Below are 12710 nucleotides of genomic sequence, written 5' to 3'. Positions count from 1 at the left end.
TGATTGTGTACACGTTTAGTGTTTTGTATGTTATGAGAACCATTAAGCTAGGAATGTGTGTTCAGTTGGTGGATGTGGAATATAGGTCAAATATGTTTCGTTTATTCTCTTTAATTTTATGCACAACTACTATAAAATACAAGCGCGAGTTATTTTCATTAGTTTATCTTTAGTTTTGATTCGTTTCCATATTGATTTTTAAATGAACGATATAATTCTGTATATTTCTTTTACCGGATGTATCCTGCAAACTAAAAAAAATGAGCTTAGATTCCATCATCATGTCCGCAACAAGTGCTAAACAAATCAAAAGTAGCTTTACATGAGATTATTGACTCATGTTATTCAGAAATAACCATGTCTACATATCTATCTAGCATTCAACTATGGAACCAACAGCTTCACGAACAAACTAATCCAAATGTTTGAATGTGTCCCCCCGCCAGATGCAATGGACGAGACGTGGCTTTCACCATCAGTCATGAATAATGTTCATGCAAATTTAAAGAATGCTTCTAAGGCTAAACCGTAAAGTGTAATAACTAGAATCTAGTAGACAGTTGAAAAAATGGAACCGACAACCTCGTGTATCCATGGAGGGTTGCTTTGGCTTGGCATAAGGAAGATCCAGGGGGAGTAGGTGCATGGCGTAGTTGAACAGGAGCAAAATCTACAAGGCAAGCTGTTAGGGGGACATTTTTGGAGAAGCACCGCTGCTGCCATTCAGAACTATAACATTGCCATCTGAATCAACATCAACTATGACCGAGTCGCCTTCTTTAATTTCATGGGCGAGCATTTTCTCAGCCATGCTATCTTCCAAAAGTCTCATAATAGCTCGTCTAAGAGGCCTGGCTCCGTAGCTCGGGTTGTATCCTTCTTCAACTACCCTATCTCTGAACCTATCAGTCACCTGAAGTTCTATGCCTTTGGATTTAAGCCTCTCGAAGACTTCCTTTAACATGATATCAGCTATCTCCTTCACCTCCAGCTTTGTAAGCTGCCGGAATACGATCATTTCATCTAACCTGTTCAAAAATTCAGGTCTGAAGTACAGTTTCAGCTCCTCCGTCACCAAGCTCTTGATCCGGTTGTAACTACTATCCTTCTCATCATAGTCTAGATCGAAACCTATACGACGTCCACCTTTCTCGATTACATTACTTCCAACGTTTGATGTCATGATTAAGAGCGTGTTCTTGAAGTCTACTGTTCTACCTTTGCTGTCGGTCAACCGCCCATCCTCGAGAATTTGAAGCATCATGTTGAAGACATCGGGGTGAGCTTTTTCGATTTCGTCAAAGAGCACAACTGTGTAAGGACGACGCCGAACGGCCTCAGTAAGCTGTCCACCTTCCGTGTAACCAACATAACCAGGAGGTGACCCGATGAGCTTTGAGACAGTGTGTCTCTCCATAAACTCACTCATATCAAGCCGAATCATAGCTTCTTCAGATCCAAAGTAGTAGGCAGCCAGGGCCTTTGCTAGCTCTGATTTTCCTACACCAGTGGGGCCAGAGAAGATGAAACTAGCTATGGGACGGTTGGGATTTTTTAGCCCAACACGGGCACGACGGATAGCACGGCTGATGGCTTTAACAGCTTCATCCTGCCCGATGACCCGTTTATGGAGAGTCTCCTCCATCTTGAGAAGGCGATCAGATTCATCAGTTGAGACTTTTTCGACGGGGATGCCTGTCCAAGAAGAGACAATGTGCTGAATGTCAACTTCTGTCACGAGAGGACCAGTGTCCCCCGCCTCATTTTCTGCCTTGGTAATTTCCTTGTTTTTGTCAATAAGAGTGGATATCTGTGCCTTGAGATCCATTTCTCGGTCACGTAGCTCCCCAGCCTAAAAAATTGAACAAATGGAACATGCTCAGGATATGAAGACTAACAGTGAAATAATATTGGGATCTTTATCTCAACTACCCCAACATCAAATTCAAGTAGGGATCAGAAAATTTTCATTTACTTTTTTTCGAAATCTTGACTCCTAACAGCTTCATTTTTCTCCTTTGTTATCTGCCTGAGCTCTTTCTCAAGCTCTCTGGCTTCCTCTGGGAGCTGCAGAAGATTAATGGATCAACATAGTATAAATGGGAAATGGACTATGGCACTGCTAAGAGATGGTCCTACCTGTGCATGACGAAGTCGAACCCTGGAACCAGCTTCATCAATCAAGTCAATGGCTTTATCAGGTAAAAATCTGTCACTGAAATATGCAAAGATAGCATTAGAGATGAGCAGGTGGCTCAGAGCTTTGTATCTTTCTCGGGATCAAAAGTCAACAGGCCTGGATGCAAAGAATCGGCAAACTCAACTTTGCATATGATGTATAAAATATGGATCATTTTCCTTGGACGTGATTAATCATTTCAGGCTTATAACGGTCATTGAGTAAATTAGTAAATAATAACATATAGTGCAGCCCTAAATACCTGATGTACTGGTGCGAAAGCTGTGCAGCAGAAACTAAAGCTTCATCAGTGTAACGAAGCTTGTGATGAATTTCATAGCGTTCTCGAAGCCCTTTAAGAATCTGTATGGTTTCGTCTACAGTGGGCTCTGGTACTCTAACAGGTTGGAAACGTCTTTCAAGAGCTGGATCCTTCTCAATGTGCTTACGGTATTCATCTAGTGTTGTAGCCCCAATACACTGCAATGCATTAGTATTTGGCATTACACAACATGATAGAATTCATCCAACCAAAGGTGACCCATGTCTAAAACGATGAGAAATAAATCACTGATGAGCATATTTTTCGAGCTCGGAGAAAGTAAAAAAAGGATTATTCTTTTAAGAACGTAGATAATTTTTCAGAAGGACCAACAAAAACCTTCATCTTCAATACATCTTCCATCAGTATAATGTAAAAATCTCAGTAAACATTGCCTCAAAAATTGATATAAACATCAGTGAATAGATCAAAATTCAAAAGCAACTAGAAATAGATACGATTTTCAAGATTTTAAAAGTGTGGCAACATCACAGTCACGAGCATCTTCATGCCATATTTTCTCATTTTTAACTTATTTCATAAATGCAACTAACCTGTAATTCACCCCGAGCTAAAGCAGGCTTCAAGATATTTGCGGCATCAATTGCCCCTTCAGCAGCTCCCGCTCCAATCAATGTGTGAACCTCATCAATGAAAAGTATAATTTCATCGCTCTGCTTAATTTCCTCCATAAGCTTCTTTAACCGTTCTTCAAATTCACCACGATACTTTGTACCAGCAACAAGAAGACCCATATCCAGGGTTATAACCTGAAATGATCCGAAAACAACACTCACTCAAAAATATAGGGAAAATTTTTAATAGTTACCCAATTTTTAAAAGTGCAATACCAGTAGTTGCCATTCAACCAATAAATAACAATGAAGAGCATAAAAACTACAAGCGCAATACCAGACAGGTCTGTGCCAACTATCATCCATGTTCTTCAATGAAGATCACACAAATCACATACTCTACTCTTATGACAATGATTTTGTATGATCACGTGCATACAACTTCTACTTCCAAAATATTCAATGACCTCTGAAATATAAGACTGAAAAAATATATAAAATTTGGTTGCTTTTGGTAATATTTTTATGATTTGGAAGTCATTTAAGGGAAATTATCTTGTGGTGTGAATTTGTGAGATAAAAAGGTACAGTTGGAATGTTTTCTAAGTAGACAATATTACTTAAAATGTTAGATCATGAAACTATAATCCCGTGAATATTATAAAATTATATCTGATTTGATCATTATGTAAATGATTATTATGAGCAAATTTTGAAATTTTAACCTTACGTGCTGCGTTAAAAAAATAATATAATGATGAGGCGGTTTTTGGAAGGAGTGCAGAAATGAGCAGAGAAATATTTCATGGGGAGAGAATGAAATTGCAGATAATGTTTGGTTTTACTTTAGGAAGAAGCAAATTGGTTTCTTAAATCAAAACCAAACAAAGTGTTTGATTCAAGCTATTTCAGTAAGTTTGAAACCCAACTGACTTTCAGCACTCTTATCTCCCATGTGTAGTAAAAATATGAAGAGCACCAACAAGAAGATTAAACAGTTTCTTTTCTAAGTCACCATTTGTAGAACCCAAAATCAGTACACGTAAAACACGTGCATTTATTTAAATTTAAAAAAAAATATTTATTTAAGTTTAAAAGGAATTTTTAAATTATGGAGTATTTTATTCTATGACAATTAATATTTTATTTTCCCTTAATTAGTGGTGCAACTTTTGTAAATTTAGGAATATTTTATGTATTTGTTTTCAAGCCTCGAGTAGTCTAAATTTTATTTGGACTACACCATATATTGATTAATTAGTTTAAACCTAATCAATATATTTAAATTATTCCTAAATTACCCTAAATCCATTCCACTTGCCTCCAATTGCAAGACTTTGTCCAAGTCTTCTCCGGAAGAAAATTCATTCCCATCAATTCTCCTCCATTTCCCCTCATTTATTTCCCTTCTCTCCTCAAGTGTTCTTGAGCTCCATTTCCATCTATTCTACCATTAGAGAATAGCAAGAAGCTCCAAATTTCTTCCTCGTGTCCGGATCGTCGAGATTTGCGAGATTTCCTACGTTTCAAGACCAAAGGCATGTATAATCTTTCGTTTTATGCATCGATCTCGTCATAGTAGATATTTTGATGTATGTTATGCGTAAAAGTTTAATTATTATGAGCAAAGTTTGAGCGATTATGCATTGAATCGATTTCTGAAGTATTTTAGATCTCAAAAAAACGTTTTGCTGTCATTTCGGTTCCTGTGAAATTTCGGTTCGTTTTCTGAAAATATTGTCAACATATAAAACGTAGAACTTTTCGATACCTTCGATTTGATATAAAATTCGTAATTTTCGGACAAGAAACGAGTGAGTTATGGTTATTTTCGTGTGACTGCTCAAACCTTTGATCTTATGAAAATGATGTTCATCATGTTCTTGAAGTTATTTGTTGCAGGCTTCGTTGGGTACCGCCGGGCTTGTGCTACTACATTTAGATATGTTGTGAGATGTGTTTAGGTGTTATTTGGTGGTTCGTTTGGGTCGGGATTGGCTTGGGATGTAATAGAAGTCGTAGGAAGTGAAACGATGTCGAATTACGGGTTATTGTGTATTGAAGTTGTTTGACGATGCTTGGGGATGTTTGGGGTGTTTGTACGGGTTCGAATCAATGTAATAGCATCCTAGGATGAGTCTTGAGGTGTTGGTTCATGATCCTTAGGCTTGGGTTGGAAGAATGAATCATTAAGTTAGTGAATTTCCACGTCCAGAGGCTACACGGACCCCTTCCCGGACCCCGACACGGAGTCCGTGTCCGTTTTTCTTCAAAAACACGAAATTTTCGTGCCTACCCGGACCCCTACACGGGGTCCGTGTACCCCCATCTTTAAAAAAAAAACAAATTTTTTTTTTTTTAGAATTTCCTTCGGGGTTCTAAATCATGGTTTAGTACGATGGTTAAAATTTATTTATGTAAAAATATAGGATTTGTTTTGGGGTTCTATATAATGGCTTAGTACGATTATTAAACGAGGTCAAGTTCCGAGAGATTTAGAATGTCATAAGCCATTTATTTACTTCGGTGGTGAGAACGAGTACCTACGTCTAAGTTATGAAAGATAAGTGTTTGAACTCATGTTAGTATGTTGCAGCAGCGGCCCCAAGCGAGATCCAACGAATCCCTCAACGCCAAGTAAGTATATTCGACGTGCAAAAGAAAATATTTTAAGTTTTTTAGGTATGCTAAATGTCTCGTGACCAAATTATGAATGGGTTTGGATCGATGAACGTGGCCGAGGACCTCTCCACCTCTGTTAAAGCATGAACGGGTTTAGATCAGGATTGGGAAGCGTTAAAGCATGAACGGGGACCAATCCACCCGTTAAAGCATGAACGGGGATCTCATGTATGTGACAGTGGATCTTCCCTGTTAGCCCAGTACTGTGGTTTAGTCTGATCAGGCGTATTTATGTATGTGTCACTTGCTTTGAAACATGCCTCTACGCAAAATGATGAAGTTTATGAATGTTCAAGTATGTACCAGTATGCAAGCATGTTTAAGAAAAGTCTTATGATGATGGCACGTCTATGTTTATGTATGTATGCACAAGTTTCAAGTATGTTACGTTCAGGCTTTTAAGTATGCAAGTTCAAGTTTCAAGTACGTACGCTCTATTTTAAAGTTGCATGTGATTTTATTACGTATTACTCGTTACTCACAGTTTATACATGTTGATTCTTTAGACTCACTAGACTTGATCGATGCAGGTAAGGATGCATTTGAGGAGACGAGGGGTGGGGATCAGTGAGCTGGCTTGGACTGAGCGGGAGGCTAAATCCGAGGACCGCCCATGTTTTAAGATTTTATGCATGTTCAATTATTATGATTTTAAGGAGTGGTGTTTTCAATGTTTTAAACGTTTACTTATCGCAACTTGTTGGTAGTTGTTTTATTGTAAATATTTTAGACGAGCAAATATTTATTAACGAAGTTTGATAATTTCTACTTATTTAAGAAAATTTTTATTTTTCCGCAAATTTAAAGTAGTTAAATAGTACGGTTCGTTTCACCATTGGTAGCTTACCTTTTTACCTTCAGTAGTCTCTGGAACATCCCCGTTGGCTATTCTTTGAGCAAGGCCCTCTGCAATAGCTGTTTTCCCAACACCAGGTTCTCCAATGAGGCAAGGGTTATTTTTGGTTCGACGCCCCAAGATTTGAATGACACGTTCGATTTGACTTTGCCTTCCAACAACAGGGTCTAGTTTACCCTAAAAAGGAAAAAAACCACAAATCATGTCAGATGCCTCCACAAAAATCCAAAATTAATAGTGAAAATGGGAAAAAAAAAACCTCCTCAGCTAACTTGGTCAAATTGGTACCATACTCCTCCAGTGTAGGCATCTTGTTGCCCGAGCTTCCACCTCCAACACCAGCACCAACTGCTTCTGCACTCTCACCAACCATTCTTATAACCTATAATCATTCCCTCAGATTCCGCAAAATCATACAATAACAAGAAGGAAGAAAAAGTAGCAATGCTTGCCTGAGTTCGAATATTACTTGGATCAGCACCTAAATTTTGAAGGACACTTGCTGCCACGCCTTCTCCTTCTCTAGGCAATCCCAGCAACAAGTGCTCTGATCCGATGTAATTGTGGCCTGAATCCAAAACCAAAGCAAACATCTAACTAAACCAATCTCAATGGAAAATATCATTACAAAATCATAGAAAATTGCATATTAAAATAGCTGAAAGGGTCCCTAAGCATCAATGAATAAGAATAAGCACATGTAACAATGGGTACATGGGCACTACAGCAGTTCAATGACAATCTGACAAAAAGTCAAAAAGCACATACAGGAGACCATAAAACAATTTACCGAGCTGGCGAGCTTCCTCTAGTGAGAGTTCTAACACGCGCTTTGCACGAGGAGTAAAAGGTATCTCAACAGCAACAAAACCACCGCCTCGTCCAATTACTTTCTCGACCTCTACACGAGCATCTTTCAAATTTATCCCCATGGACTTGAGAACTTTGGCAGCAATTCCAGTACCCTCACCAATAAGCCCCAACAAAATCTGCTCAGTTCCAACAAAATTATGGCCAAGACGCCTAGCCTCCTCTTGTGCAAGCATAATGACCTTTATCGCTTTTTCTGTAAACCGCTCAAACATGGCTCGTGGTGCAACTCGTATTTTTCGTCCTTGCTTCCTAGAGGTCAATGGAATTACCTTTGATTGGAGTGTCTCGGAATTTTTCTGCACCATCAGGTCTATGGAATTTACTCCCCGCAACCCCGAGAAACTCCTAAACGTCAGAGGAGCAGTTCGTAAACTGCACAACATTATAGCTGACCGTTTTGTATTACCAGAGCTCTTTAACTTCACATTATTTACCAAGGCCACTGAAGAAGGTAAGTTAGTCAATTGAACTAAAGCATGTGCCATTGTTTGCTTCTAAGAGATCTGCGAACACGTTATTAGCCATTAGAAAGATAGAACCAGAATTTAAAGATTCAGAGTGCAGCTATAACATCAATTATCAAACAGCCAAACTTCATAGGTGAAAAACATAGATTAATCGACGCACAAAATGCTCTTGTTAGATTCTACTAGCATGGAAAATTTATCACAGATAACATACACAGCAAAGAAGTCCATATACAACAGAAAGGGGACATTTTTTGGTTTCAATTTCCATCTGTCAACCATAGCAATGTCCAACGGTTCAACTTCATAAACAACAAGATGATGTCAGGGAGGGGGATACAGAGTAATTATAACATGACATATAATTCAAGTGCTTTTTCATTTTCTATGTGGCAACCACATAATTAGCTCCACAGTGCATTAACAAATTTAAAGGGAGACATGCAAATTCAATAAACCTTTTAATGTGGAAGTGCAACTGAAACTTGATGAAATTCCGAATTTAATTCAAAACTATCATTTCCAACACGAAGGCTACAAAATCATATCAAAATAAAAGTAAGAGCATATCTGAACGCAGCACAATCTCTACCATTAGCAATAGAACTATAGAGCATTTCAAACTAGAAAACAAGTATTATCTGTGAAGTTCAAAAATAAGACAAACTGACAGACTCATTCCAAATAGAAACGAAAATCTAAGAGATTGAACAAGTAGAACCATGATTACATCCCCAACATTAATGTCATAAAATGTCTCATGCCAAACTAACAAAACACCAACTAAACTATTAGTCTTAATGATGACACGATTGACATAAGAGCCACCTGAACTCTTCACTGAACTCGCTATGGGTATCAAGCATATTAAAGTGTTCTTATATTAAAAAGTTCCAAAATTCTATATATGGCTGTCATAAATCAAAAAAGAATTTTTTTTTACAGTCTCAATACCCAGTAAACACAACAAATTCTAACAATTACAGCACAATTCAATATTAAAAGTGGCTAAACAAACACCATGAAACAAAAGTTACGCAAGATAGTTAAAAAGCTTCACAAATTTATTCCAATAAGAGTAACCTAGATATCGGGTAAAATTCAAACGCTGTTAACAACTATTTAGAAAATGATTTCAAAAGTCCAGACATTAATCGATCTAACAAACAACACTACCTTCAAATCACGAGCTTTCGCTCACAAACAAAAACCCAAAAATCGAGCAGCCCAAAGAGCAGCAACACCGATATAGCCAAACTAATTAAACTTCAATCATCCTACATAAACCTCACCTGAACAAATGTAAGCAAGCTTACTCACAAATTGAATCGGAGAGGGAAAACGATAAAAAGGATAAATTACAAAGAATTTAGCTCCCAAAAGACCAACGATTAACCGTGAAGGGCAGAAATTCCCAGCGAAACAGCAGAATTTATAGAAAAAAATACAAATTTGGAAAGAGAATATTGTGGATGAAAATCGCAAGAGCAAATATTCGCCCGCGAAAACTTAATTTTGTTACGCCGCAACACAACGGGTGCACCGAATCGCACATCTGGTGAATCTTTCGCTGAAAGAAACCATCGAGAACCGTACGATCAAAATTGTTGGATGAGGGCAAATTTGTCCAATTTGTACAAGTGTCCAGAACAATACGTGTTAGGTGGAATCGTTATTTTGTAATTTATTTTGCCCATTTTACCCCTGTGTTGTCGATTTGCATTGGCTGCTGCTATTCAAAGATGAGGTGCTACAAGGTTTTTTCGTTTGTAAGAGTAAAATTATCAAATTTGTTTTTTTTTTAAAAAAAGAATTCTCAAATTTGGGGTCTTTCAAAATAACAAAAACTTAAATTTTTTCTTTAAAATGTGTGAAAAAAATATTAGAGAGTTTTGTTTTCACGTTTGTTGTGGATTCCGTGGACAATACGATATGATTTGTGATAAATTTTCGACAGATGTGTAATCGATATAAATGTGGCCAAAAATGATATAATATAAACATGAGACCTATATTTTCCATCTCATTCTAATTGCATCTCGTATTTTTATTCATTAAACGAGTCAATTATGCTCATCTTGACAATAAAAAGTAATATTTTTCATGGATGATATAAATAAAAAAACTATCTAATGTAATAGTAGGTCTCTTGTGAGACGGTCTCACGAATCTTTATCTGTGAGGCGGGTCAATCCTATCGATATTCACAATAAAAAGTAATACTCTTAGCATAAAAAATAATATTTTTTCATGGATGATCCAAATAAAAGATCTGTTTCACAAAATACGATCCGTGAGACCATCTCACATAAGTTTTTGCCCTGATATAATATCTTCTTATTACCGTAATACAAAAATATTATTTTTTTGGATATATTTGAGAATTGGGACAGTAGTCGTTGAATTATAGTAGGATATATTATATGAGGAACATAATATATAGTAAAAATGGTTGAAGTACAAAATATGGTTGCTTCCGAGTTTGGACTTCAATACAAAAATCGTATTTATTCTTGAATTTGATCTCCCTACCATGTAATATTGGGCCAAATTCCAAATTTAGTAATTTCCTTTTAATCCAATCCTTAATTGCCACTTCCAATTATTAATTGATTAATTAATTATGAGTTCTTTTCACTTTAAATTACTTTATCTTCCTTTAATTTGATGTTTTTGTAATTTGACATTGATATTTTTGGCATTTAAAAAATAAGATCTCGTGCTAAGATAATACAAATACATAGGTTTGTGTCCTTTGATCTTTTAAAAATATATTTTTTACATTTGTGATTTTAATATAATTTTATTATCTAATATAACTACCATATATTTCTGTTTTTATGTGTATATATATGTGTATAAATTTAAAAATGATAAAATAAATAAAAGTGTAGGACCGAATGCTTACCGTTTAACCAAAAGTCATAGCTAGTAGTAATAGTGCAACTCAAATATTTTAAAATGCACAGCTGCTCAAGCACCACGGTTCGATCGCTCTACCAAGCAAGGACAATTATTGCACCCAACAAAAAGATTCGTGGTGAACTATGTAAAAATGTTTTCAAAATATATATCAACAATATTATTGTGAGGAAAATATTTATGTATCAAAAATTTATTATTACAAAAAAATTTTATGTACACACGAGACGTGTGCGTGTGCCTTGATGCTAAATCAGATATTAAATTTAGATATTCTATATTATAAAGGTATTTTTAATAAGATTTCTTGAAAATTAATTAGAATAATTATTTATTAGTATATATTTTTTATTTTTTATTCAACAAATTTAAGTTATTTATTTTTTGTTATACACAATAAGTAAAAAAATATATATTCGAGTAATACGTTCGATATGATGTTGCCTTCCAGCAGCAGGGTGTAGTTTGGTACCGCACTCCTCCCATGTAGGTATCTTGTTGCCTGAGTTCGGATATTACTAGGATCAGCAGTTCAGCACCTAAAACTATCGAGGACCAGTGCTGCCACGCCTCCGCCTTCTCTAAGCAATCGCAGCAGCAAGTGCTCGGATGCAATGTAATTGTGGCCTGAATCCAAAACCAAAGTACACATGTAAAACCCATAAATTCAAACTCCTGTGTATTATTTTTGTAATCAATATTCGTATTAAGCTATCAAGTTTTTTTATTTAAGATTATCAAGATTATATAAAGTTGCGAGAGATAATTAAATCTTACATTTATCCAAGTAGTTCAAAATTTAAGATGATAATATGACAATATTTTGATTTTTATGATATATAAATAGGTCATGATCCAAGAATTTAAATTAGGAGATATGGGATATATACAATTATGTATATGTGTATTTCGAAATTTTGAGTGTATAAAATTTGAGAAATAAATACAGGATCTGGATAGCAGTTACTTCTCTATAAATAGAAGAAACTCCCATTAAAAATTTACACATCATATTACACTCAAATTTTTGAGTTTTGCTTACATATTTCGAAAATTCTTTCCCAAGTTCTGCTGCAGTCATATGAAGAAAAATGAGAAATATATTAGTTGAAATCATTGTTTATCTAAGTTTTTTGATCGTAAAAAAGATTGAGTTGAGAAACACGGCAATCTTGATTTTAATAATAAAAAACTTGTAATTGTGTTTATAATATATTTTACTTAGGGGGGTGTATTGGTTATAGACTTTTAATGACTTTTATGGAGTTTAAAAGTTTAGAGGTATTCAAACTAGACTTTTATATACTCCATAAAAGTTTAGTGGTATTCAATGTAAATTTTTGTAGAGTTTTAAAAAGTCATGTGGTATTCATACTTGACTTTTAAAAACTCTACAAAAGTCTATAGGTATTCAAAATGTCAATAGACTTTTAATGACTCTATGGAATTCTATTAAGTACAAGAACTGTAGTCTAAGGTACCACAATAAAATGTCAACAAAAGTCTTTGATTCAACCTAAAGATTTGGATGTACATTTAGGGAGGTGTATTCATTCTATACTTTCAAAGATTTTTAATGACTTTTTTTAAATGATGGACTTTTGTGGAGTTGATAGATTTTTATTGACTTTTATGGAATCTCATAGAATTGTAAAACAAATTTCATAGACTCTTATAGACTTTTTTTCAAGATTTTTGTAGACTTTTGTAAACTTTTTCATAGAATTATGTGAATTTTGTAGTTTATAATTGTGATTTATTTTTTATTAATTTTTTTAAAATAATTATTAAACATAGATAACCTCTTCAATTTTAAATTATTATTTTTTATTTA

At 35.3% G+C, this 12710-nt stretch overlaps 1 protein-coding gene across 3 annotated transcripts; it reads right to left on the bottom strand.

Moving 5' to 3' along the window:
• Positions 1-240: 240 nt before the first annotated feature.
• Positions 241-9455, bottom strand: LOC142540886 (ATP-dependent Clp protease ATP-binding subunit ClpA homolog CD4B, chloroplastic-like). Of its 3 annotated transcripts, XM_075647326.1 has the most exons (11): positions 9317-9433; positions 9131-9231; positions 7405-7990; positions 7067-7182; positions 6874-6996; positions 6606-6791; positions 3056-3271; positions 2442-2659; positions 2140-2215; positions 1980-2067; positions 241-1854 (listed from the first exon to the last, which is right to left on the bottom strand). In XM_075647326.1, the coding sequence occupies exons 3-11, from the start codon at positions 7970-7972 to the stop codon at positions 686-688; spliced, it is 2760 nt and encodes a 919-aa protein (XP_075503441.1). In that variant the 5' UTR covers positions 7973-7990; positions 9131-9231; positions 9317-9433; the 3' UTR covers positions 241-685. The 3 variants fall into 3 exon arrangements, with proteins under 3 accessions (XP_075503441.1, XP_075503439.1, XP_075503440.1); XM_075647324.1 differs by lacking the exon at positions 9131-9231 and having other exon boundaries at positions 9247-9455; XM_075647325.1 differs by lacking the exon at positions 9131-9231 and having other exon boundaries at positions 9275-9455.
• Between the last annotated feature and the right edge of the window lie 3255 nt (positions 9456-12710).

The sequence above is a fragment of the Primulina tabacum genome, chromosome 3 (genome assembly GCF_025594145.1).
Source record: "Primulina tabacum isolate GXHZ01 chromosome 3, ASM2559414v2, whole genome shotgun sequence".
In the NCBI taxonomy this organism is placed as follows: domain Eukaryota; kingdom Viridiplantae; phylum Streptophyta; class Magnoliopsida; order Lamiales; family Gesneriaceae; genus Primulina; species Primulina tabacum.
The sequence above is the reverse complement of the archived record's forward strand: the minus strand, read 5'-3'. Positions and strand labels throughout refer to the sequence as shown.

Bases quoted from the DNA above. Each gene is read 5' to 3' on its own strand.
- LOC142540886 (XM_075647324.1), bottom strand. From the start codon at position 7,972: ATGGCACATGCTTTAGTTCAATTGACTAACTTACCTTCTTCAGTGGCC. The intron at 6,792-6,873 runs GTTTTTTTTTTC...TTTCCTTTTTAG, and splicing joins TGACCAAGTTAGCTGAGGAG to GGTAAACTAGACCCTGTTGT. The intron at 3,272-6,605 runs GTAAGCTACCAA...GGATCATTTCAG, and splicing joins AGACTACTGAAGGTAAAAAG to GTTATAACCCTGGATATGGG.